Source organism: Babylonia areolata, chromosome 1 (assembly GCF_041734735.1).
Source record: "Babylonia areolata isolate BAREFJ2019XMU chromosome 1, ASM4173473v1, whole genome shotgun sequence".
Taxonomy (NCBI): Eukaryota; Metazoa; Mollusca; class Gastropoda; order Neogastropoda; family Buccinidae; genus Babylonia; species Babylonia areolata.
In genome coordinates, this window is record NC_134876.1 from 90,383,672 (window position 1) to 90,408,671 (window position 25,000).

Sequence of the window (25,000 nt, forward strand, 5' to 3'; positions counted from 1 at the left end):
TGGCTTTAACCCCTTGAATACCAAGCCTCTCTCTCTCTCTCTCTCTCTCTCTCTCTCTCTCTCTCTCTCTCTCTCTTTGTGTGTGTGTGTGTGTGTGTGTGTGTGTGTGTGTGTGTGTGTGTGTGTGTGTGTGTGTGTGTGTGTGTGTAAGGATTGTGAGTTCGAAATGCAGATGCTATAGTATTTATGTGTACTTACCAGTGGTGTCATTGGTTTTCCTAGTCCAAAGTAATGCAGTCAAGATGAAGAAATCCAAAGTAAGGAACGGGAACGTGACATCAGTCCTGACCTGTAGGCTGCTAGTATAGTGTGTTACCCCAGTGAGGAGACAGCCCTTTGATGAGGAACCTATTCGTCAGCAGCAGTCAAGGGGTTAAACGTATGAGGCCCAGTGTGGTCACTGCCACAACCGTGGTGGACGGGTCACAGGCATAAAACAACAACAACAACAACAAACTATTACATGTCATGCAAGCTATCACTTGATTCTCCAAATTAATTTGTCACGTCGATCTTGTTTTCTGACAGCCGGGTTAGTTCAGTGGATGAAACATATGCAGCGTTGCTGTTATTACCCTTTCAGGTAAACACAGTCATTTCGGACTGGTCTCCGTGGTAAGGCTTTTAATCGCCAGTTTGAACGAGTGTGTGTGTGTGTGTGTGTGTGTGTGTGTGTGTGTGTGTGTGTGTGTGTGTGTGTGTGTGTGTGTGTGTGTGTGCCGGTGTGTGTGTGTGTGGTGTCGTGTCTGTGTCTAGCTGTATCTGTGCTCTCTGTCTCTGTCTCTGTCTCTCTCTCTCTGCGCGTTCGTACTAGTGAATTTGTATACCCCGCGCCCCCATCCCCGAAAACAGAGCGTGACTGCCTACATGGCGGGATAAAAAAACGGTCATACACGTGCGACCCAATTGTGCATACGAGTGAACATAGTACCCGGGACTCTGGCCCACGAACGAAGGAGACTGAAGAAGACTGAAGAACTGAGAAGAAGAAGGAGGACTGAGGAGGAAATGAAGAAGAAGGAGAAGTTATAAATGTGTATTATGACGTCCATCCCTGCTTATGTACACTCATTTTTGTGTTTCGTATTTCCATACAACTCAGTCCAAGGTTATTTTAGTCTTTTTCATTTGATCTACAGAATTATTCCCGCCTCCCCCCCCCCCACACACACACACACGCACGCACGCACGCAAACACACAAACACTCACACACACACACACACACACACACACACACACACACACACTGTCTCAATAACTGCTGCTTCCTCTTTGTAATCTGTCAGGGGCAAAGACTCTGCAATCCGTTCGGTTTCGAGATAATGCAGTTGTCTTTCTTCTCTCTCTTCGACGAGCCACAAATAGCACAACCCATGCACTTCATACACATGGCAGAATAACGTTGACTTGCGTACTGAAGTTCGTGGTTTAACATTGTTAAGGTGAAGCACCAGAGCTGTCAAAACGTTTGACAGCAGTGTATCTTTTCAACACGTTGTTATTGTTGACCTACATTTCGGTAAACGTTGCCAGGCAATGGCTTGGTCTTTCTCAGAGTTGTGAGGGGCATTGTTACTAGTACGCATGCCCAGTGAAAATACCGGGGAATGTGGGATTGAAAATGTCGACCACTGCCTTGATATTCGTCCTCCAAAATGTCAACAATTGGTGTTTTGGACGTTTTCTGTGTTAGATTTGGCTTCACACTACGTGTCAGACTTTCAGCTTGATACTACTTTATGGACGTTTCTTTTGTCATGTAAATCATTCGTGCATTTTTAAGTCTTCATTGAAGGTAACGCACACACTTACTCGGTTACTGGTTTATTTGAGTTGAAAACTGATGAACTCGGGTGACTGTTGAAATGATGTTGCACTTGACAGTGCAGCTGGCACTATGACGAGGTGAATGGAAACGCACGAGCAATTGAACGATGAACTGGCAGTGTTTGTATGAAACTTCTCGTGGATCCATAAACCCTGTCGTTTCAGGTCTTTTTATTTCAAGCGTCGTTTCATTTGATTGATCAATGTTGTCTTTGAACTCTGTGCTGGAAAATGAAAAACGTCAGCTATTGTACCTACCCAAAGGAAAGAAGACGAAGCAAGCGATGACCAGCAGATACGTACGAAAGCCGGTGCCCCATGAATTGTAAGTAGCACACAACACACACACACACACACACACACACACACACACACACACACACACACATCTCACACAGACACACATATAGTGGCATATACATGTGCTACACACACACACACACACACACACTCATACACACACACAAAATTGCATGCCTAGATGTTTTTCTCATTTGTGTGCACCAGCACAATCTATCATGATCATGCAGATTTTAATTGCAAGCTGAAAAAGAAAACAAAACAAAAAATGTGAAATGTTTGTAAACTGTGCTGACTTTATCAAGAACAGATCAAACATGCTCTATAAAAGAAGGAAGAAGACGGAATAGAAAACCAGAGTTAATAAGTATTAGTGTCAAACAAGAAGTGCTATATTAGACATTTCTTACTTCTTTAACATTTCATTTAAATGGTTTCCATGTTCAATGCACTTCAAGCAAAGGGAACTAACTTCTACAGTATTTCCCGCAGTGTCCCCACATGTCAATGTGGAGGAAACACTCGTCAGTTGTAGTATATTTTCTGTGTTTTTCGGCTTAGAACAGCATGGAAGCCTGCTGAGGATATGAACTTCTGCTAAGGTTGAAAGGTTTAAAGGGGACAGTTAATGTTCAGTCACTTTATTAAAGTTACACTGTTTTTGTGTTTGGCTTTGAAGTTTGAGTGTTATGTTGTACACCTTGCAAGATAATATTCTTTACGACACCTTACAGGATAGTATAGTGTCCTTTATTACACATTACAAGTGCTGAGTGAAAATCTTTTTCTAGAAGTAATGCTTATGCAGTAAGTTGTTGAAACACACACATAGGTTATATCTTGATTATAGATCTGCTTCAGTATATTTTGTACACCTTGCAAGATAATATTCTTTACGACACCTTACAGGATAGTACAGTGTCCTTTATTACACATTACAAGTGCTGAGTGAAAATCTTTTTCTAGAAGTAATGTTTATGCAGTAAGTTGTTGAAACATACACACAGGTTATATCTTGATTATAGATCTGCTTCAGTATATTGTAATGTTTTGTCATGTTTAACAATGTATTATAGAATTTGATGGTGTGGCTTTTGCACATTCTATAAATACAACTTCTCCATGAAGTGACTGCGGGACTCGTGGTTTACACTTAAAAGAATTTTTGAGCATGTTACCGCAGGACTGTCAAAAAAGTTAACAAGCTCAGTGATATGCATGATAATTTTGTACGTTCAGTGTATAATAATTGTGTAATGAAATAAAGACAGTATCAGGGAAGTATGTCAGTACATCGCTGATTTATTTGTGGATTTGGATGTTTGTGGGTGAAGATTTATCCTGCTAAAAAGCTTGTATGATTGGTTCATTGCATGTGTGTAAAATTCTGAATGGACATTTATACATTGTCATTATTGTACAAGTCTGTCATATTACATTTCTATAACTTGTAAGTTGTTAGGGACTTTATAGTGTAATATAATTTATTATATATATATATATATATATATATATATATATATATATGATAACACTTATAAAAATATAAGTTAATAATTATAGATTTTTAACGTGTGTAATATATAAAACTATAAGTTAATAATTATAGATTTTTAGCGTGTGCAAATTATATATATATATATATATATATATATATATATATATATATATATATGCATGCATCAGTTTAATTGCATGTGGTTGGGTTCTTTCTCTGTCTCTGGACCTTGCAATTGGGATGAACTTCCTCTTTCGCTTCGTCAAGTCTCCACACTCATCTCTTTCAAGTCTGGCCTTAAAACCCACCTCTTCCCAAAATAGCCTCCCTTCTCTGCCTCTTCCTTGTCTTTAGTTTCTTCAGTTTTAAAGTAATGCGTGCGTGAGAATGACTGGTGCGAAAGCGCATAGATTTGTCTATGCACAAGATTCAGCACTATATAAGTACCATTATTATTAATATTATTACATGCACATGTACTTTTCCGATGACATACAAGTTCTTGCACAAATGCAATAAAATAAATATAACTGGAAGGAAAATTGTACACAAAGCATTTTCAACAAGGAAATTATCATTATTATCATCAATCATTGTAATTACTATTGTTGTTATTGTTATTATTATTGTTATTATTATTGCTATTGTTGTTATTATCATCATCATGATCATTATTATTATTGTTATAATCATTAAAATGTATTGCTATGGCTCAAAACTCATAAGCACAGCATGTTTAAGAATGCTTTATGCGAAAGAATCACTCACCAAGCCATTTGAGATTTTGTTTTTAAAGAAACTAGTCTAAGACTCTCTGTTGCTGAGCATGATATACTATAGTAACTGTAATATTTTTTTAACAAATTAGAACGGGTTGGCTGATTATGTTCATCCTGTCTGTGTGATATCTGTAATACATATAGTATGTGTGAGGGATTGGGGAGGAAGGGGAATGGCCAAGGGTCAGCAGGTTGGGTGTGTGTGTGTGTGTGTGTGTGTGTGTGTGTGTGTGTGAAGACTTAGAAAGATAGATCACTGACACAGCTGTTTAGCTGAAGATCATTGACATTGTACATAATATGGGTGAGTTTGTCCGTCTACCTGTCTTTCATGTCTGTCCGTCTGCCTCTATCTGATGATATATCTTTCTGTTTCTGTCTGTCTCTATGTCTGCCTTGTTTTCTGTGGATCATTGTTCTGTATACATAAATGTATGCATACATTTAATTGTATATTTCAGTTCATTCTTATAGTTATACCAATGTAGAGTCTGGCAGTTTCTCTGCCTTTCTGTGTCTTTCTCTTTCTCTTTCTCTCTGATTCAGTCTCAGTCTCTCTCCATGCCTTTCACTCTTTTTGTTTTTTTAACTCACATTTGTCACATGAACACTCTGGCACCCTTCAGAGTAACATGGTGATGGTGCCAACAGCTGCCAGATTTGTCCGTTCCCATATAGGTATATAAACTTAATTGCTTTTGTCCCTTGAATTAGGTCAGTCCTTTTGAGATTGAAAGCAAAACGATTACAGATTTTTTTTATGCTTCCTCTTGCTTTTAAAAAAAATTTTTTTATTGGCATTTGCCTAATTGTGCTTTAATGGCCCTAATGGAACGATACAATAGCAGAGGAAAATGGAGCAGGTAAGCAACTGTTTTGTCAATAAAGAAAATGACTGTACAGAAAAAAAAGCTATAAATATATGCATTGGGGATTGTTGGCAAGAGGAGGGTGGGGCGGGGGAAGGGGGGGGGGGGGGAGGTTGAGGGGAGGAGAGATAGAAAGGCTGGTTTGAGCCCTTCAAGACAGCAAATGGAGTCCATTTGATTTTTCACCAATGGAGGGACTCAGAGATCCATTTGGTATGGTTGCAGCTATGTCCCTTGTTGGCTTGTCAAATATCTTGGCAATATCTGTGTACAAATATACCTATACATGTGTGTGTGGTTGTGTGTGTGTGTGTGCACGTGGTCAGATGGATAGATTCCTGCCTGAGTTCAATCCCCATTGCACCTGATCAGTTGGGACTAATAGGAGTGGAGATTTTTATTATCTCCCATGTCAAGACATGTGCAGACCTACTAGTGCCCCTGTCATGTGTATATATATATACGCAGAAGATCAGATATGCATGCTTAGATCATGCAATCCATATCAGCATTTGATGGAAACAAGAACATACCCAGCATGCTCAACCCCAAAATTGGAATATGGCTGCCTACATGGCAGGATAAATAAACAGTCATACATGTAAAATATCCCATGTCTGTATTAGTGTGTGTGTATGTGTGTGTGACTGAAACCTGAATGAATGACACAGGAAACAAATGGTGAGTGGCCAAAGGCAGCTGTCACTTAGATCTACCCAAGTAGGCAGCCTTTTGTGCAAATGACTGTGTTTGTAAAGCGCTTATATCTTGGTCTCTGACCAAGGATGGGTGCTAAAAAGTATCCATATCCACATCCATCTATATCTGTGTATGGCGCATGTGTATGTGTGTGTGTATGTGTCTGTGTCTCTGTGGGTGCACACATATGTGTTTCACCTCAGCAAACATTTGACTGAATTCAATGAATGTATAACACTCTCAGCCCCATTTAGGTTCATTATTGAATTTGATGCGAGATAAGTATATTTGATCCCATTCTCATGAATCTGACTCAGAAAAAATGGCTTATACTGACCATGAGTTCAACTAAAAACATGATTTAAATGTCTGTGTCATAGGTTTTTATTTCGTTTCATTTGTGCTTGTTTTTGCTGTCCCACTGTCCTTGCTGTGTGTCAGTGGCATTACTCCTTCTTGAATCCCACATATACAGCCAAGCCAATACTCACCTGCCACAACTAGTCCCTATAGTGCCAGCAATCCACGAAGATCTGTCACTGTTTAACTGTATCATTACATTTTTTTTTTTTTTTAGAAATGTAAATGAGAGAGGATAATGACAAGACAGTTTTGCTGTGGAGTCCAGTGTGGTTTTGACCTTCCAAGGCTTTGCTTCCTTTCATAAATCAACCAGGCCCAGGAGACGCATATGCCTGCAGTATCGGCCGGGAATTATATGCAGCTGTGAAGTTCATGACACTCAGTTTTTCCAGCTGAGCCCTTAGCAGACTGAGCTCTGAGGAGAGCCCACCACAGATAAATAAAATCCCACAATTTAAAGCCTCTGATAGGGCTTGAACCCATATATCCACCCAGTCATCAGACCAATGCACTGACTGCTTCACTACAGCAGCTGGTAGATTATTTGCTTTTTAACCATACTGAACATCAGCAGATCAACCTGAGGAACTGGGGATTCTGCTATCTAGTTGGGATATATATATATATATACAGATAGTTCACACTCTCTTTGTGTCCTGGGCTCTGCTCCTTGCAGAAAGCACTGAGGTAAATACCAAGACTGGTAAAAAAAAAATATATATATATATATATATCAACAACAGTAGGCTCTTCTTGTCTTTAAAACTTGTATTCTTAAAAAGCAGCAAATTTTCGCTGTAAAAACAGCTTCTTCTGACAAGGGTACAGAGGTGAAAGCTTTACAGACCGATTAAATAGCAACCAGTGAGTAAAAGTCAGGTAAAATCAGGTAAAACTGGGCAGGGTAAAAACATGCTGCGTGCAAAACAGTTACATAATTCAGTGGAACTGGAGAGGAAGATAGATTGATAAGTTTGTGTGGTGTGGGTGTGACGTGGTCATGGGTCATCTTCCCAAGGCTAAGATAGGTATGGTTTATTGTTCAGCCTCTGCTGTTTGATGAAGAATGAATGTGAAGGGCCAGGAACATTTCAAAACCTTGACATTTTGAGATTGATTTTGCAATGTGCCTCTTTGGGAAAAAAAAATGTGGGGGTTTGGAAAGGATGTGGATGGGTTTGGATTGGATATTGCTTTTTTTGTCTATAATATAACAGTATTAAAGATATGCATAAATGGATATATATATGTATATATATATATATATATTATGAGAAATGAAAATTTAAAAAAAAAACACCACAAAAATTCCCACAGAGCACACAGAGCACAGTGTTGAAGATAACATGAATGATATTACTTCCCTTACACTGCCCTTGTTCATGGAGGTGAACAGTCTCATTTGTAGTGTTGTTGACTCTTCTCACTTCCCCTCTGCTTTCACTACCATTGCAGCTATTGGGGCAGTGTGATTCATATCCACTGTGTAAAGAGCCTGGTGTAAGAAAGTGGGGCCCAGTGCTCTCCTTCCGCCATTCTAATCTTCCTCAACCAAAGTCAGGTACCCACCCTATTTCCTGGGTGGGGTGAGTACAAAGGGCCGGGCCAAAACCAGGCCTTGAACTCTGATAACTGGATCAGGAGTCCAACATCTAACTGATTCGAACACATTGCCTCCTGTGTAGAGATGGATACTACATATGAAACAGGCAAATGAGTATTTGTTGTTGTTTTTTTTGTAAAGTGTATGTCTATGTTAGAGAGAGAGAGAGATGAACTGGGTTATTACTGACTCCAAGTATAACTGACTTTTATGGCTGTCAGTTACGTACTGTTAATGATAACAGTAACAGTAATAATGATAGTGCACTGGTATATTAAGAGATTTACAAGGCCAAGTCTGTGAAATCCAACAAACACTGTTTTGCTGCATGTTTAGTATTAATTGGATGTATAGAATTGTTTTCTTTAGTGATCTGTGAGAGAAAAAAGGATTGTTTATTGGTTGCATGCATAAGATTCATATTCCTGGTATTAATTTTGTTGATAGTGGGAGAGGTCAGCTCATGATAAAGCATGCTCTGTTGGCATCAGTGTCTTTTTGCTGACACACATCAGCTTAGCTAATCTTTTGGGGGGTAATATTACCAACACTTATTGGATGTCAGCTCAGCAGAATGCAATCACAAATTTATTCATGTTGAAAAGAGAACTTAGCGCAGCGGATGTCAGAACATTATTCAGAGTTTCTGGCATGTTAAATCTGCAGTGTTATGTTCACAAGCCCGCCTTCAACATTTTGTCAAGGTCTGTCATGTGTGTGTGGTGGGGGAGAGGGGGGTTTGGGGGTGGGAGAGGATTCGCTGGCCAAATGAATGATGTCCCTTTCTGGGTAGCACGATCCCAGCTCGGTGGTTTGAATCACACATGAAATAGCTACACTTTTTCTTTTCCCCCTCAGCACCATGAAGCAAGGTCTGGGTTCCAGTCTTTCAAATGAGAGGAGGTGGGGTAGAGGATGAGGTATGTGAGTGTATGCATGCCTACACTGTGGGAGCAACAGGATATTGGAACGTATATATATATATATATATATATATATATATATATATATATATATATATCTATCTATCTTTGTATATATGTGTGTGGTGTTGGGGGTGGGAGATATGGGCGTGTGTGTGTGTGCTTGTACAAGTAAGTGTTCATCTGTGTGTGTGTGTGTGTGTGTGTGTGTGTTTGTGTGTGTGTGTGTGTGTGTGTGCCGTGGAAGCTGCGATACATAGACTAGAAATGAGTGTGTGGAGGAGGGGGGTAGAGGAGGTGCAGGGTAATGTGTGTGTGTGTGTGTTGGAGCTCATGTACGTTTATATGTATTTGACTGTGCTTTCATATCTGTGAAACTGCATGTTTGGTGCATATCTGTTATGCATGTGTGGGTGTATGTGTGAATGTGTGTCTTCATGTTTTACATTTATTTGCTTATTTATCATCATTGTTGTCTTATTTATTTATTTATTTATTTATTATTATTTTATTATTATTATCATTACTACTACATTTTAAAAATCATAATTATTATTTATTTATTTATTTATGTAAGCTTATCTATTATTTATTCACCTTTATTTTTTCTTCTTTTTTTTTCTCAAGGCCTGACTAAGCGCGTTGGGTTACGCTGCTGGTCAGGCATCTGCTTGGCAGATGTGGTGTAGCGTATATGGATTTGTCCGAACGCAGTGACGCCTCCTTGAGCTACTGAAACTGAAACAAATGAGATGATAAGTCAAGGACCTTTATCCAGCATGCGCTTGAAAAGAAGTCAAGAAAGAAAGAGAGTTGTTCCATGGCAAAATTTGATTACTTCACTTTGGTTTTGAAACACACACATGGAATGATATATACATTATGCAGACAGAAAAAAAAGCAAATTGGATCTTTAGTAGTTGGTGCAGATGCTCACTTGGGAAGAACTGCCTGACTTCACACAGTGTTGTTTGTATTGTAAACCCTGAAACAGTTGTAAATAAGTCAATGCAGTAAAATTTAAAATTTTTTTTTTTTTTTTAAAGAAGACAGCACATATATGAAGAAAATTATCTGAGTATGGATGAATAAGCTATTCCATAGACAAAGGAAAACCCTTACTGCTAGGGATACCTAACTGGCACTGCAAAGATTGCTTGCACAAGCTGGCCCAGGAAAATAGAAGCAGAAGTACACAATTTTCTGTTCTGGAAGAAAAATAATCTCACACTTGTCTTTTTTTGTGCAAGCTTTAATTTGTGCTTGCAACAAATTGAAAGCCTATGTGGATTGTGCAAAGGCTATAACTGGAAATAGATTTACTTTTCAATAAAATTCTGAGCATTTGAAACTATAAGAAAGAAATCTGATAAGAAGTGAATGCTTTTGTATTGTTATCTTTTGGAAAGGTACATTATGATCATCTTGAATTGGGAAGTGTTTGTGACATGTATTGATACATTGGAACATTGTTTCGGTGTCTTTATGTTATCTGTGTTTGATAGTTTGTTATTGCTTTTTTTTTCTTAATTGTGTTGCTTTGATTAATTGAGAATCATGTCATTTGTTTATGATATTGAATATTTCTTTGCTATTTTCCAGACCCTAACAAGGGAAAGAAGGGCTAAATACCTTAAACTCTGTGTGTGTGTGTGTGTGTGTGTGTGTGTGTGTGTGTGTGCATGTTTGTAATTGTATACATACTTGTGCATGCTTGCAATTTGTGTTTGTGTGCATGGGTGTGTGTATATGTGTCAGTGTGTACATGCATGCATATATATATATATATATAATGATTGATTGATTGATTGATATGGATACTTGTATGGCACCTATCCTCAGTCGGAGACCAAGCTCTAAGCAGTTTACAAGAGCCGACTGACAGTTGCCACTGGGCACTCATCATTCTGTGTCATTCAATCAGATTTCAGGCACGCACACATACGCACTCAGACAGACATGTAACATTTTACATGTATGGCTGTTTTCTTTATTTACCCCGCCATGTATGCAACCATACTCCATTTCAGGGGTGTGCATGCTGGGTATGTTCTTGTTTCCTTAACCCTCCGAATGCTGACATGGATTACAGGATCTTTAACGTGCATATTTGATCTTCTGCGTTTGTATACATACAACGGGGATTCAGGCACTAGCAGGTCTGCACATATGTTGAACTGGGAGATCGTAAAATTCTTCACCCTTTACCCACCAGGCGCTGTCACTAAGATTCGAATCCTGGGACCCTCAGATTGGGAATAGCTTGGACTTTGTTGATCAGTGATTCTGCCCAGTGAGACTTGCTTCATTCAGCATTGGTTCTCTGTATATGTGCACATAAATGTGTGAATGGGTGTGTGTATGCTGATGCGCATGTTTCAGAGGGTTCAAGTATCCTTATAGATGGTATATGATGATGAGAAAAAGATTTTCTTTGATCTTCTATAGATCATTGTGAGAAATCTTGAAAGATGGGGTGTATGAGTGACTCAGTGAGACACCATATATTAAATATCTAAGAAATGTGTGTGGATTTGGGTGCACATGTGTGTGTGTGTGTGTGTGTGTGTGTGTGTGTGTGTGTGTGTGTGTGTGTGTGTGTGTGTGTGTGACCATTGTTGTTGGGAACATTTCATGGTCAATTTATTGAGCATGGGTATATGCTGTTATCTGTTTATTTCTTTATTCATTCATTTTTACTTCTGTTATTACCCATAAAACCATTCAATAACAGCAGCAGAACACAGAAAGTGTTTGTGCACTCCAGCACATGTGTGCCTGCTCGTGCCTGTGTGCCTCTGTGTGTGTGTGTGTGTGTGTGTGTGTGTGCACATGTGTGAGTGTGTGTGTGTGTGTGTGTGTGTTATGTGTGTGCGTGTGCTTGTGACCTGACAAAGTCTTCATGCTTTATGCGAATCCTCCCCACACACACACAATGAAGAAGCCCCGTTTCGCCAAAAACCCACACAAGCATAGCAGCTGGGGCACGCTGTCGTCAAGGTGGCGTGAATCGTGGGTCAGGGCCTGTGGACACAAGAATGCCGGGTTGTCTGGGCTGCCTGAAAGAGGCATGCCGTTTGTCAACGGGCAGGGAAGATATATCACCTGTCACATTTGGCCAGGGACATACAGGGGTGCAGGAGCAAAAGGAATGGAAAGTTAGGCCCAATTCAAAAGCAATCAACCCCTCATAAAAAATGTTCTTATTTGACATCATGCATCGTTTGAGCATTAGGGAGAGAGGGTGTCAGAGGAGAGGGGTGGTGGTGTGGGGCTGGCTTCTTCAAAAGTGAAAATAATGGAAAAGAAGAGGGGCATGTATTCAGTAGTGACTGTTTGGCCTGTTTTATGCGGATTATTTTGCCTGTTTACAGACGAGAAGACCCCCGCTTGTATTAACCTTTTATATGTTGGTTTTCTTTTTAGGTGGGAGGTGGTGGTGGAGGTCGGGGCTATTTTTTATTTGATTGGTGGCTTAAACGTTAAAAGAAGGAGTCTTTTCCTTTCAATCTGATATTTTTCCCCATAGATGAATGAGTCAAGAATGACAAAGGAGAAATCTGTTTGCATCACCAACACACACACACACACACACACACACACACACACACACACACACACACACACATCGTCACAATCGTGTTTTTACAGGCGCGGTATTTCACTGTTTGGCTTCCTGAATGGTGCGCTTTCTCAGTAGTGTTCTCCGATCCTGTCACCCCAACTTTTGCTTAAAGAAGAAAAGGTTTATAAAAAAGTAAATATTTGTGCATTTGTACATAACACAGTCCTGCACACAGTCCTGCCAATTTTAGACCCAGTCCCTCTCTGTACTTCCATCACCTTAATTCACTCAGTACGGCCAGTCCTCTCTTCTCCTCTACACAGACCCCTCGGATGTCCAGTGGGTGTCTGAATGACCCAACCTTTAGCTTCCATCGTCAGAATTGTGGTATTCTTTGTCAACATTCACCTCTTCAGTTTAAGAACCTTCCGCTTGCAATATTTTGATGGTGGTAATTGGGGTGAAACGCTGTTAATGTCGTCTCTTTCGCCGTTCGTATGGAGAGAGTTAAATGTAAGCTCACAGAGTGCAGCCCATGTCATGAAGGAAATGCACAGGCTGGTTATGCACTGGGTTTTTTGTTTGTTTGTTTGTTGTTGGTTCCAGTCTTTCAAATGAGATGATAAGTCAAGGACCTTTATCCAGCATGCGCTTGAAAAGAAGTCAAGAAAGAAAAGAGTTGTTCCATGGCAAAATTTGATCACTTCACTTTGGTTTTGAAACACACACATGGAATGATATATACATTATGCAGACAGAAAAAAAGCAGATTGGATCTTTAGTAGTTGGTGCAGATGCTCACTTGGGAAGAACTGCCTGACTTCACACAGTGTTGTTTGTATTGTAAACCCTGAAACAGTTGTCAATAAGTCAATGCAGTAAAAAATTTTTTATTATTATTTTTGTGTGTGTGTGTGTGTGTGTCTTTTTTAAAAGTTTTTTTTGCTGGAGAATTGTTAGTCTGAACAAGGAATTAATAATTCATAATGAATTATGTTCTGTGTAATGTTGCACATGCAAATCATTATGGATAATTTGATTCCAGGTGAAGAGAGGAAAAAAAAACGACTTCAAATTAATTCTTTGGTGCAAATTTGTTTGTTTCCTTGAATGTCTTTTCTTCAGGACACATTGGTCCTGCAGTTCAGAGATGTGGTCTCCATTCCTGGGCACAGTTGTTTTTTGTTTGTTTTCTTTTTGTTGTTGTTGTTGTCTTTTTGGTTTATTTATCTTTCTTCTGTTAGCTGGGACAGTATTTCTTTTATTATAGTGCTTGTCTCGCATTACTTGTGGACATTTAGCAACAAAGTGTCTCATCCTGCGTCCTATGTATAGTAATCTATTGGCCAGCATTGTTTGTTTGTTTGTGTTTTGTCAGCATCACAAGAAATGTTTACATTCTGTCAGTGGTGTCGCAGCGTCTGTCGATTCAGTTGTCTTTTCAGTCTGAGATTTCTCTGTGCCTCTCTGTCTGTCTGTCTGTCTGCCTGTCTCTCTCTCTCTTGCTAGTGTCATTCTCTCTCTTTCTCTGTCTCTGTGTCTCTCTGTCTCTCTCTCAATTGAATTTATTGATTTCACCCACTTATTCTGAATATATTTTAAAAAGATTATCAATTTTTATCCAAAGCTTTCAAATTCAGAGAAATTCCTGCTTTGTTAGAATGTTTTCATTGTTCTGCATACCAAACCATTGTGCATTTTAGCTATATTTTTTTGTTTGACTATGTATATTTTTATGTTTATAATGTATCATAATGTGATTTTTTTTATAATGTATCATAATGTGATATTTACACAACATGTAGTGTTACATACCCCTACCTCGCTGGTCTAGGTCTTTACACAAATGAGCTCTCTCTCTCTCTCTCTCTCTCTCTCTCTGTCTCTCTCTCTAAGGGGCCTAGGCCTATACATGAATAAACAACATCTCTCTCTTTCTCCTTGGCTTTGATTCTCTGTCTCTGTCTGTTTGTATATCTTTCTGTCTTTGTCTCTCTGTCAGTCTCTGTCTCTCTGCCCCCCCCCCCCCCCCCACTCCCCCCCTTCCCCCTCTCTCTCTCTCTCTCTCTCTGTCTGTCTGTCTGTCTCGCATTAGAACGAAAGCAGTGTATAGACACCATGGGAACTTAGCCACTGGTCTAAAAATAGAGTGTGATATTCATATCAGTGGAACTTAGCATTGACCGACAGATCAAGAATCATCAGTTTGAAGAGGAAGAAAGGCACACACGGTAAACAAAACGCTGCGCGGGAACAATGAAAGATGAGAGGCCTTTTCAAACCTGTTAGTGATCTTGTTCGGTGATCACTGTCAAGGCACTTCTTCTTCTGCGTTCACTCGTATGCACACGAGTGGGCTTTTACGTGTATGACCGTTTTTACCCCGCCGTGTAGGCAGCCATACTCCGTTTTCGGGGGTGTGCATGCTGGGTATGTTCTTGTTTCCATAACCCACCGAACGCTGACATGGATTACAGGATCTTTAACGTGCGTATTTGATCTTCTGCTTGCATATACACACGAAGGGGGTTCAGGCACTAGCAGGTCTGCACATATGTTGACCTGGGAGATCGTAAAAATCTCCACCCTTTATCCACCAGGCGCCGTCACCGTGATTCGAACCCGGGACCCTCAGATTGACAGTCCAACGCTTTAACCACTCGGCTATTGCACCTGTCGCTGTCGAGGTACAAAACTTACTTGAACTGGCAGTGGGTCGTAATCGAAGTCAAACCACTCGATTTTGTGTGCCCGGCCTTAGCCACCCCCTTCCCCCCCCCCCCCCCCCACCACGTGACCACCACTTCCCCGACGCCCTGCCCCCCCCCCCACTCCCTCCTCCCACCTCCCTCTGTCCCCCATCTCCTCCGAACACACCCACCAACCCCAACACCGACCCCCAATAATCCCGGTTCGATCGTTTTGTTGTTTGGGGGTTAAACAAGAGAGCGGGTAGTTTACAGCCCCAATAAATTGTAGACTGAAAGCTATGTTTACCTTGCAAATTCTCAGTGTGATTGTGTGCGTGCTTGGAAATGGGGGGGGGGGTGGTGGTGGGAAGGGAAGGTGGGTGCCCGTGCGTGTATGCATGTGTGTGTGTGTGTGTGTGTGAGGAAACGATCGTCCATTGCCATATTTTACCAGGAGTTTGTTCTGTCAGCAGGGCTGAAGGTAGTGACGCACGTGATCATAAATTGTTCAGTATGTATGATATAGGCCAGGGACACGCACATATACGCCGAAAGTAAATAAGGCGGGTGCTGTAATACAGTCGTATGAATAACAACATCAATAGCAACAATAATGATAATAATAAACGTGACTTTCAGAGTGCCACAATAATTCTGTATTAAGGGAACTAGGCCAGCTTTTCGTCTTCTTTTTTTTTTTCTTTTTTCTTTTTTCTTTTTTTATTGGCACAGATGATTTAGAGATGTGCATTTCTGGTTTTGTTTCTATCTAGCTTTCCATTTTCCACGGACTTGTAAATGCTCAAGTCCTGCCCGATATGTGAAGCAGCGTATCCGTGAAATTGTTTCCGTAAGCAGGACCAGAAGTTGACTGTTCTTGATTGTTTATTATTCCATTGTGAATTGCTTGTTTTTTATTATTATTATTATTCAGATGCAGGGAACATATGTGATAGAATATGAATATCGAACTAAGGTTTTCACATTGATGAACATGTAGGCATGTAGTAGGTAATATCCTTGGTACGTTAAATCAGAACAGGCACTTCAGAACACCACCAGAATGACTCAGCAACAGTGCAGGGTCTCCTCGATCTGGTGTGTGGCCTCCTGGCCACCTTACATCGATGGTTTCCTGGACTGCCGACGCTGCGGCTGCGACAGACGAATCCGAGTGTGGCCGTGAATGAGGGACTCGAGTGAGTGGCGTGGAAGTAATGCCACTGAAATGGCGCAGATGATAGGGCAGCAAAAAACAACAGCAAAAAACAACACCCCCCCCCCTCCCCCCCCAACCCCCCCCCCCCCACCCCCCCAAAACCAAAAAAAACACACCAAAAAACAAACAAACAAAACAAAAAAAAAAAAAAAAAAAAAAAAAAAAAAACACCAGAAAAACCAAAACCAAAACAAACAAAAAAACAACAACAACAAACAAACAAACAACACATGTAGGCATGTACATAGTTTTCAGAACTCACCCGAGTTGAAAGTCCGTAATAGCTAATACTAATAGTAGTGTTTACAATTGAATACCTGGAACATGGGTTTGATCAGTTGTTCGTTGCCATGATGAGGGTGTGTGTGTGTGTGTGTGTGTGTTTTAACCTCTTTGTACATGTCGATTGTTAATTTTTAGGAGTTAAACTGAGTTACGTCTTGACAGAATCTGTTTATGCTTCCTTCTATTTAGGAAATCGAAACCTTCCTTCTACTTTGGAAATCGAAACCATTTTTCGTCGCACTGTCACCAAACCCTCCACCCACCATGCCGATGTATATCAAACTTTCGTATTCCGAGTTCTTCTCATGTTCTGCAAGATCCTGTGTGTCTGTCTGGGATGGCCGTCTGGTGTCCGTTTTTATACACTTAAATAATCGCTATTGTACATAGAGTATTATTATTATTATTATAGTGTTACTATTAAGCTTACATAGGAAATAAAGGTGTAAGAAAAACAACCGGAAAATGAAAATTAAAGGAAGGGTCAAGTAAAAGTCGAAAACAACACACAGCTACCACCACAACACCATAACTGCCATGATCACCAAAGTAGGTGAGAGGTACTGCAAAGTATAGACAGTCGACGTGGTTGCAATGCTGTTTTATAGAGGTGAGGAAGAGATTAATCAAACAACCTTGAAAAACGAATAGGCTAAGTTCTAAGTCGAGTTTTTATTTTTATTTTTATTTTTAATTAATTTGAAATGAACTCTGACAAATAGATGTAGATAGAGATACATATAAACATACAGTGATTTAAGAGAAAAAAGACTGTCAAGTACTTCATATGAAATACTGCCCATTGATACGTGTATTGTTTTTATTGCCCATGGAACGAGGGCGAGGAAGGAATGGATGATAACGAGTGCAGTTAGGTTACGGTTTAACTCACTCAGTACGGCCAGACCTCTCTTCTCCTCTACACAGACCCCTCGCATGTCCAGTGGGTGTCTGAATGACCCAACCTTTAGCTTCCGTCGTCAGAATTGTGGTATTCTCTGTCAACATTCACCTCTTCAGTATAAGAGCCTTCCGCTTGCAATATTTGGATGTGGTAATTGGGGTGAAACGCTGTTAACGACGTCTCTTTTGCCGTTCGTATGGAAAGAGTTAAAGCCCCAAGGCCTCTAACGGCCATCGGGGCAGTGAATTAATATTCACTGTGTCTAAGGCTCGACGTAGGAAGGCAGGGGGTCAGTCCTCTCCCGTCCATCGCTTTGACCTTCCACAACCAGGTACCCTTCCACACCTGGGTGGAGTGAGGAAAATCGGAGTAAAGTGCCTTTCCCAAGGACACAACACCATGCCGAATCGAGGCTACGAACTCTGATCACTGACACGGTGGACTCTGGACCGACTCTGCCATCGGCCAGTGGAACCAGACAAAAATTCTATAAAAAAAAAATTACGAGCTTCTTTTGGGGTCATGGGGATGTAGAAGAAACACCTTCACCTGTTTTAAAAAAAAAAAAAAAAAAAAGCCTTCCCTGTTTTTGTTGTATTTGTTTTTTGTTGTTGTTTGTTTGTTGTTGTTTTGTGAGGTGGGGTTGGGAGGTGGTTGGTTTTTGTTTCGTTGTTGGTTTTGTTGTTGTTGTTTTTTTAAACTTCATAATGTCACCACAAGGACTCGAGAATGACGCAGACAGCTCACACACGCACCTCTCCCCTCCCCTTCCCCTACCTTTTGCCTTGTCAATTGCGGACGACAACCTTCCATGTACTCTTCAAGTGTAATCCATAACTGTTAATATTAGACATACCCACGCTCTGTGAGAGCGTGAAGTTGGCGGAACGCTGACGCAAGACAGGTCAATAAAACACGTAACTTGAGCCATGCTTTCGTGTTGAGCCAAACCTGGTGGTATTATTTGTGTGTATTACTATTAGTTTAGTTTTGTTTGTTTTATTCATATTGGCTTTTGTGTGTAACGTAACAGTCATGGGGGATTTCCTTTTGTTCACACTCCAAGTTTATTGACAGTTCCGTTCTAGGGGCTGGAAAAGAAAGATGCTCTCTCTCTCTCTCTCTCTCTCTCTCTCTCTCTCTCTCTATCTCTCTATTTGTATCTGTTCCTTTGTTATTATCTCCCTTCCTCTCTAGCTCTGTGTTTTTGTCTTTTTTTCTACACTTACCTATCTATCCATCTATCTATATTTATCTATCTCTTGCTGTGTGTCATTTTCTCTGTCTCTCTTTGTCTCTTTGTCTGTCTGTCTGTCTCCCTCTCTTTCTGTCTCTCTGTCTTCTCTCTCTCCCACCCCCCACCCCTCACTGCCCACCCCCCTCCCCCCACACCTCCACTCCCTCTTTCTCTGTCTCTCTGTCTCCAAGCATATATCTTTATGCTTACCTGTCTGTACAACTGTTTTCTTTTCAACAAGATGGCTGTCGATCCGCTGAGCGCATAACTCTGCCAATGCTGAACAAATCCCTGAATCGGGACCCTTAGAAATCACAACATTCTTGTGTAAAGTCATCCCTGTCCCGTGGCTTCTTTCCCAACCAAAAAATGTCCTGGCAATCTGTCAGTGTTTTCGCCAGATACTGTAGTGTCTGCCATGTAGCGATGAATCCGGATCAGCACCACAAATCTACATCACTGATCGATTCCTGTTGCCGACAATTCTACAGAAGGTTGTGAAATAATCCGTTCACAACCTTTTGTGTAATCATGACAAACTAAATTGTTGGTGTATGAGTTTTTGTCCATCGTAAAGGGTCAGGGGGTAAGGTGGGGGTGCTGGGTCAGTATTTGGTATCTCTCTCAAGAGGGCATGACAAATTTACTATGGATATATTTTACTGACATTATCAAATTAAATTGTGCCATCATTCTAGGCAATGGGAAGATTTATTCTGGGAAAATGAGCAAATATGAGTATTAACTGTTGGGCGATGGCGGATCGGATGTGTGTCTGTGGGGAACGTTCAGTTGTTAATCCTGTGGCCAAGGCCAGTGGAACAGTCATAAACACGTGTACGTCACCTTTTCCGCCGTTTGGTGGCGATGGCGAGGAGAGGTTTCTGGGCCGGGGGTCCACAAGAGCTCTCTCGACCTTGCCCCGCACATACGTTTATGCTCCGTGTAGGAGATGCCGGAGCAACTTTCTCAGGCGTTATTTCTGGTTTCAAAAGCCTGGATTTATCGTTCAGTCTCCGCCAGAATTGTCCATGTCTCACACCCATAGAGTAAGTTGCATGGAGAGCGCCAGAGACTTGGATTCTTCTTTCTGTCTCTGGCATTATAATTGTCCAAGTCTCGCACACTCATAGAAAAAGTAGTGTGGAGAGCGCCAGACTTGAAGAGCTTTTTCTTGGGAAATTGTTGCTCTTCCATACCCTGTCGAGTCTGGCCATCGCTGTTGCGGCTGTGCGGATTTCTAACTGTGCAGATGCCGTCCTTTGACAGGGTCACTTCCTGAGTACTTGAAAGCGTGCCCTTCTTCTGATCGCTTAACGTGTATGTGGAAACTGTTGTTGCTTGTGTTGTTCGTCGGACTTTAGACTTGTCCGTGTTGGCTTCCATGCCACATGCACTGGTTTGCAACGAGTATGTTGGACGGATCTTGAAGATCATTTATTGCCTCCACCCCCTATAATGTAAATACCATCTGCAAAACGTAGATTCCGTTAAAAAAAAACACAGTCTTTCTCACTTTTTATATAATGTTCTTTCTTTTTTTAACTGGCACGTTGCAAATTACAAAGTACTTTTACTTGCATTATAAACTGACATAGAACGTTCAAATAGAGTAACAAGCATGTGGGTTAACAACTGGGTTCATAAACATCATATCTCAAAAGTACAAAACAAGTAGATAGGAAGAAAAGAAAAGAAAAGAAAGGAAACACAACACAACATATTGTATGCGACCAGCAGAAGAAGAAAGAAATTTTGCTGTCAGTGATTCAGCCCTACCAATTACTTTTTCGAGCGTGTTCAGTTGGTTTTTTTTTTTTTTGTTTTTTTTTTTTTTTGCGATCGTATACTGGTAAACTGATCGTGAAATTGTGTTCTGTTTACCTTGTGTGTGTGTGTTTGTGCGTGTGTGTTGTGCGTGTGTGTGTGTGTGTGCGTGCGTGCGTGCGAGGCGCGCGCGCGTGTGTCGGTTTTTGTGTGTGTTTTTTGTTGTTGTTTTTCAAAGACGTTCCTTGAGGAACATGTTCTTTGCTGGTGCCAGAGCGACCCTTCCCCCGTTGCACTGTCCCCATATCATCCACCCACCTTGCCGATGTATATCAAACTTTTTGAGTTTCTCTCTATCTGTTTCTCTCTCTCTGTCTCTCTCTCTCTCTCTCTCTCTCTCTCTCTCTCTCTCTTTGTATCCATCTCTCTCTGTATCTGTTTGTCACTGTCACTGTCTCTGTCTGTCTGCCTGCCTGTCTGTCTGTCTCTGTTTGTCTGTCTGTCTCTGTCTGTCTGCCTGTCTCTCTGTTTCTGTCTGTCTGTCTCTGTCTCTCTCTGTCTGTCTCTCTCTCTCTCCAAACTAGAGCGGCCTGAAACTCAGTCGGGTCAGTCAGTCAGCACGTAGTGTTGTCGTTGGCCATGGCACCACTACCACCACCACCACCACACGACTAAAGGCTTGGTGATCGACCAAAAAAAAAAAGAATAAAGAAAAAGAAATGTGTCAACGAGTTAATCGAGGTGGAAAACAGAAGGCGGGCGGACCTTGTGCGTGTGTGAAGGCTTCTCTTCGATCTGAGAGGTTTCTAGTTCACCTCGACAGGTAGCCAGCCCCACTACTACTGAGGTAGCCAAGCCCGAAAGCCACGTACATTTTGTAGGCTGCATGGCCCTGCGTGCCCCTGCAAGGCCAGGCTACTGGTACTAGTACCAGTGGTTTGAATGGTGAGGGACTGCTTGACAGGCGCGGTACGGAGGCCCACTTTGTGCACCGTTCTGTTCGGCTTTATAATCCTGTTTCACGTGTTTCAGGTGCTAGCTATGGGTGGGTATGTATGGATGGGTGGGTAGGTTAGTTCGTTGCTCTTGCTTCGGATTGTTTTGTTCGTTTTGTTTTGTTTTTTTGTATGTGTTAGGGCGTGATTCCTTGTTTATGTTCAAATATCAAAACAACAGCAGCAGCAACAATAACAAATACATATACACAAAAAAAACTCGAATGTTTTTTAGGGTACAATGTGAGAAGCAGGACTTCCTCAGCCCTTCAGTCCAGACTCACCTCCTGTCTTACCCTCGCTTCACCCCATCCCTCGCCTTCTGATTACTCTTCCAATCCCTGCCCCTTACCACTCACCACATCTCCACAGTCTCTTTCGCCGATGCCAAGGAATATTTATTTTTGGATCGGTTTTTTATTTATTTATTTTTTTTTTTTTTTTTGTCTGTCTGTCTGCATGTCTGTTCCTCTTTCATGTTTGTATGTGAGTGCGCGTGCGTGTTCGTATATGTATGAATGTATTTGTTTTTGCTCGCGCTCGCACGCGTAAGTTCTGTCGTACGCTACGAACAGATTTCTTTCCTGTGGTTTTTCTCACCCTCAAGTCCGACCCCTTTCCACCCACGTACCGTGTTTTATGACCTGTGCCTGCTCCCCCACCCCCCACCCCACCCTGCCCCTGGCACAAGATCAGTCAAAGAAAAGACATTAGTCAACTCGTGCTGACTGTTGTGGTGGGAGGGTGTCGTGCGTAGCTCGGGCACTTTTTTTTTGTCCTTTCTTTCTTTATTTCTTCTCCCCTTTCTCTCTCCCTCTCTCTTTCTCCCCATTCTGTCTGTGCTCGTTTGCATGTGAACAGGACTAAAAGAACAGTCCGCGGCACTACTACAGTGCTGCTGCCTCCATACCAATTCTTTTGGGGTCCTTCCCTACCTCCTCCCTCTCCTCTCTTTCCATCCCTTCCCCTTTCCATTTTCTTGTTGTTATTTTCTTCTTTTCTTTTCTGTTCTTTTTTTCCCCCCCGCTCTCGTTGAGCAATTCCGCGCTGGCAGAGTCAGTAGCGACAGCATTTTTGTGGCGCGATGCCAGTAGCTTGCAGTCAGCGGAGATCGAACTGCCGCTAAAGAAAAGTGGAGAGGCGTTTTTCTTTCTTTCTTTTTCTTCTGTTCTTTTCCCCCCGTCCTTCTCCCCCTCTATAGCCGGATTAAGGGCTCGCAGGCCGTCTCTTGGTGATTGGCAATGGGAAGGGGGTGGAAATGGAAGAGTAGGTGAGAGATTTGGGCAGCAGCGGGCTCGGCACACACGGAGTACGGCAGTGAGCGCGGAACGCAGCAGGGGAGAGAGACAGAGAGAGAGAGAGAGAGGCCTCTGTCGTTGACACGGATCAGGGTGTGTGGCCTGCCTGGCCAAAGGGGGTTGGGTTGGGTGACATATCGGTGGTGCCCATGTAGGCTAGTAGTGTGCTGCGGAGTGCTGCCTTGGTGTGGTGCCTCTTGTGGTATTATGTTGTGTATGTGGTCGTCTGTGGTTCGTGTCTTTATTTCGTTTGTGGAAGACATCGGAAGTGATCTGTAGCCTATTGTAGACATATTGAGTTTCTTTTCTGTGCTCTCCTTATACAGTACGTAACCATTTTCTTTACCTGTTTTGACTAGAGCGAGTGCCATTGTTGTTGCCGATATGTATTGGTCGTGATGAACAACCAGTGCTTCAGGTGTGTGCTAATGTGTGTGCGTGTGTGTGTGCTGCCACCACTATAGGTGTGACGGTCCCGGGGTCTGCACAGTGTAGCTGGAATGTAAATTGGGTGTTTTGCTGACGGGTCTCTTCGCCCAGAGAGACTGACACACACATACACACACACACAGAGAAAGAGAGAGGGTCGAACTCGAGCATCACCCCGCCTGTCGTCATGATTCACCTGGAGATTGTGGGGTCCAGCGCCAGCCCCCGTGCTGACCTCATCAGCCGCCTGGGCCTGGTGGACAGCCGGAATGGCCGAATAGGCTCCCCTTCCTCCATTTACCCCCCCTCCACCCCTCCTTCCCGCCGCGATGCCAGGATCATCCGTATCCCCTCCTCCCGCCTCAAGAAAACACCCACCCCCACCACCAGCAGGTGAGAGATGCTCTTCCTGGCCCTGTCTTCTGCACCGCCAGTGTTTCTGCTGTAGTGTCTGTCCCACTTTGGGCTGATAATCCTTCGTAGAGTCTCTCCTAGCTAGACGGTCTTAATATTTAACCTCCCTCTACCCCCAACCCCCTCTTCTTCTTTCTTTCTTTCTTTTTCTTTTTTTTTCTCTGATTGTCTGACGTATTATTATCTTATTTGGTAATTGAGTGTATCTTTTTCGTCAAGCTTTTCTGGATTTCCTTTTGTTGCCAGATTAATGTCTGGGCCGTCTCGTTGCCAGCATCTGTTTGTTGTTTGTATTGGCTGGTTTTTGTCTATATATTTATTTATCTTTTTATTTTTTGTGTTTTGGGTGGAGGGTGTCAGACTGTAACAGTATCCTGCCAGTGTGTCATGGCCGTAATGTGGCAGTCACATAGCAGTATTGTTTGTGTTTGTGTGTTAGTCTTTCTGAAATTATTCTCATTATGCAGCTAGATAGTGTTGTTTGCGTTTGTGGTTAGTCTTTCTTTCTTGAAATCTTTTCTTCACGGGCGCAGGTTTCGGTATTCACATGTACGTCTAATGTGGTTATGTACATATGAAGTCAATACGGTCAAGCATTTTGATGTTTCATTTTTAACGAAACTGTCTCAGTGTCCGCTCCTGTTAATGTGTACTTGTAGTCACTGTACCAACACGATTAGAGGTCCTTTTCGTGGCTAGACTCCCGGAAAATGAACTAAACCTTGTATTGGATTTTTTTTTTTTTCAGCCCCAAAGGTTAACCGTAGAAAATTCCTGTCGTAGCTGAAGACCTCCACACTCTCAACGCCAATATTATGTGTGGTATCTCGAACTGTGGGTTAATCCCCTTCCCAGCCACACTGTCCCCTTGTCCACGACATTCCTTTGTTTGGTCTGGGGTTAACTCTTAACTCCCGTGGAGTTCTTCCAACAACCACACTGTTGGTTTCCGTGTTGACGCCCGTATCTAACGTAGTGTTGTTTTGGTCTGTGGACTAAACTTTGGGGGGATTCCTTCAAAATCCGTACTTTTTTTTTTCATTACTGACGTCTTTCGCCAAAGAGTAAATTGTCGCTATTTTGGATGAATTCGTCCGAGCATTAAAAGAAAAAAAAAATGAAAGTACGAAAAAAAGAAGAAAAAAAAAAGAAAGAAAGAACATTTGCGTACAAACATATCAGAAGCATTATTGTCAATTCTGACATTAAGTTTCAAATGCTTTTGTGTGTTATTCAAACAGCTGTCAGCAATGTTAGTAGAGAGAAACATGTTTAGGTATTTTTCTTAGTTTAGTGCACAAATTGATTTTTGTTTTGGTTTGGTTTTCGAGAAGA

General features: G+C 41.7%; 1 protein-coding gene across 2 annotated transcripts in view; it reads left to right on the plus strand.

The window, feature by feature from the left end:
* Nucleotides 1-1,626: 1,626 nt before the first annotated feature.
* Nucleotides 1,627-25,000, plus strand: part of LOC143294131 (protein FAM149B1-like) — a 121,205-nt gene continuing 97,831 nt past the window's right edge. Inside the window, exon 1 of one of the 2 annotated variants that reach the window (XM_076605578.1) lies at nt 1,627-2,153. In XM_076605578.1, coding sequence (XP_076461693.1) covers nt 2,032-2,153 — 122 coding nt within the window. In that variant the 5' untranslated portion in view covers nt 1,627-2,031. Of the gene's footprint in view, nt 2,154-22,903; nt 23,645-25,000 lie in introns of those variants that run through there. The other variant, XM_076605570.1, reaches the window with a different exon arrangement.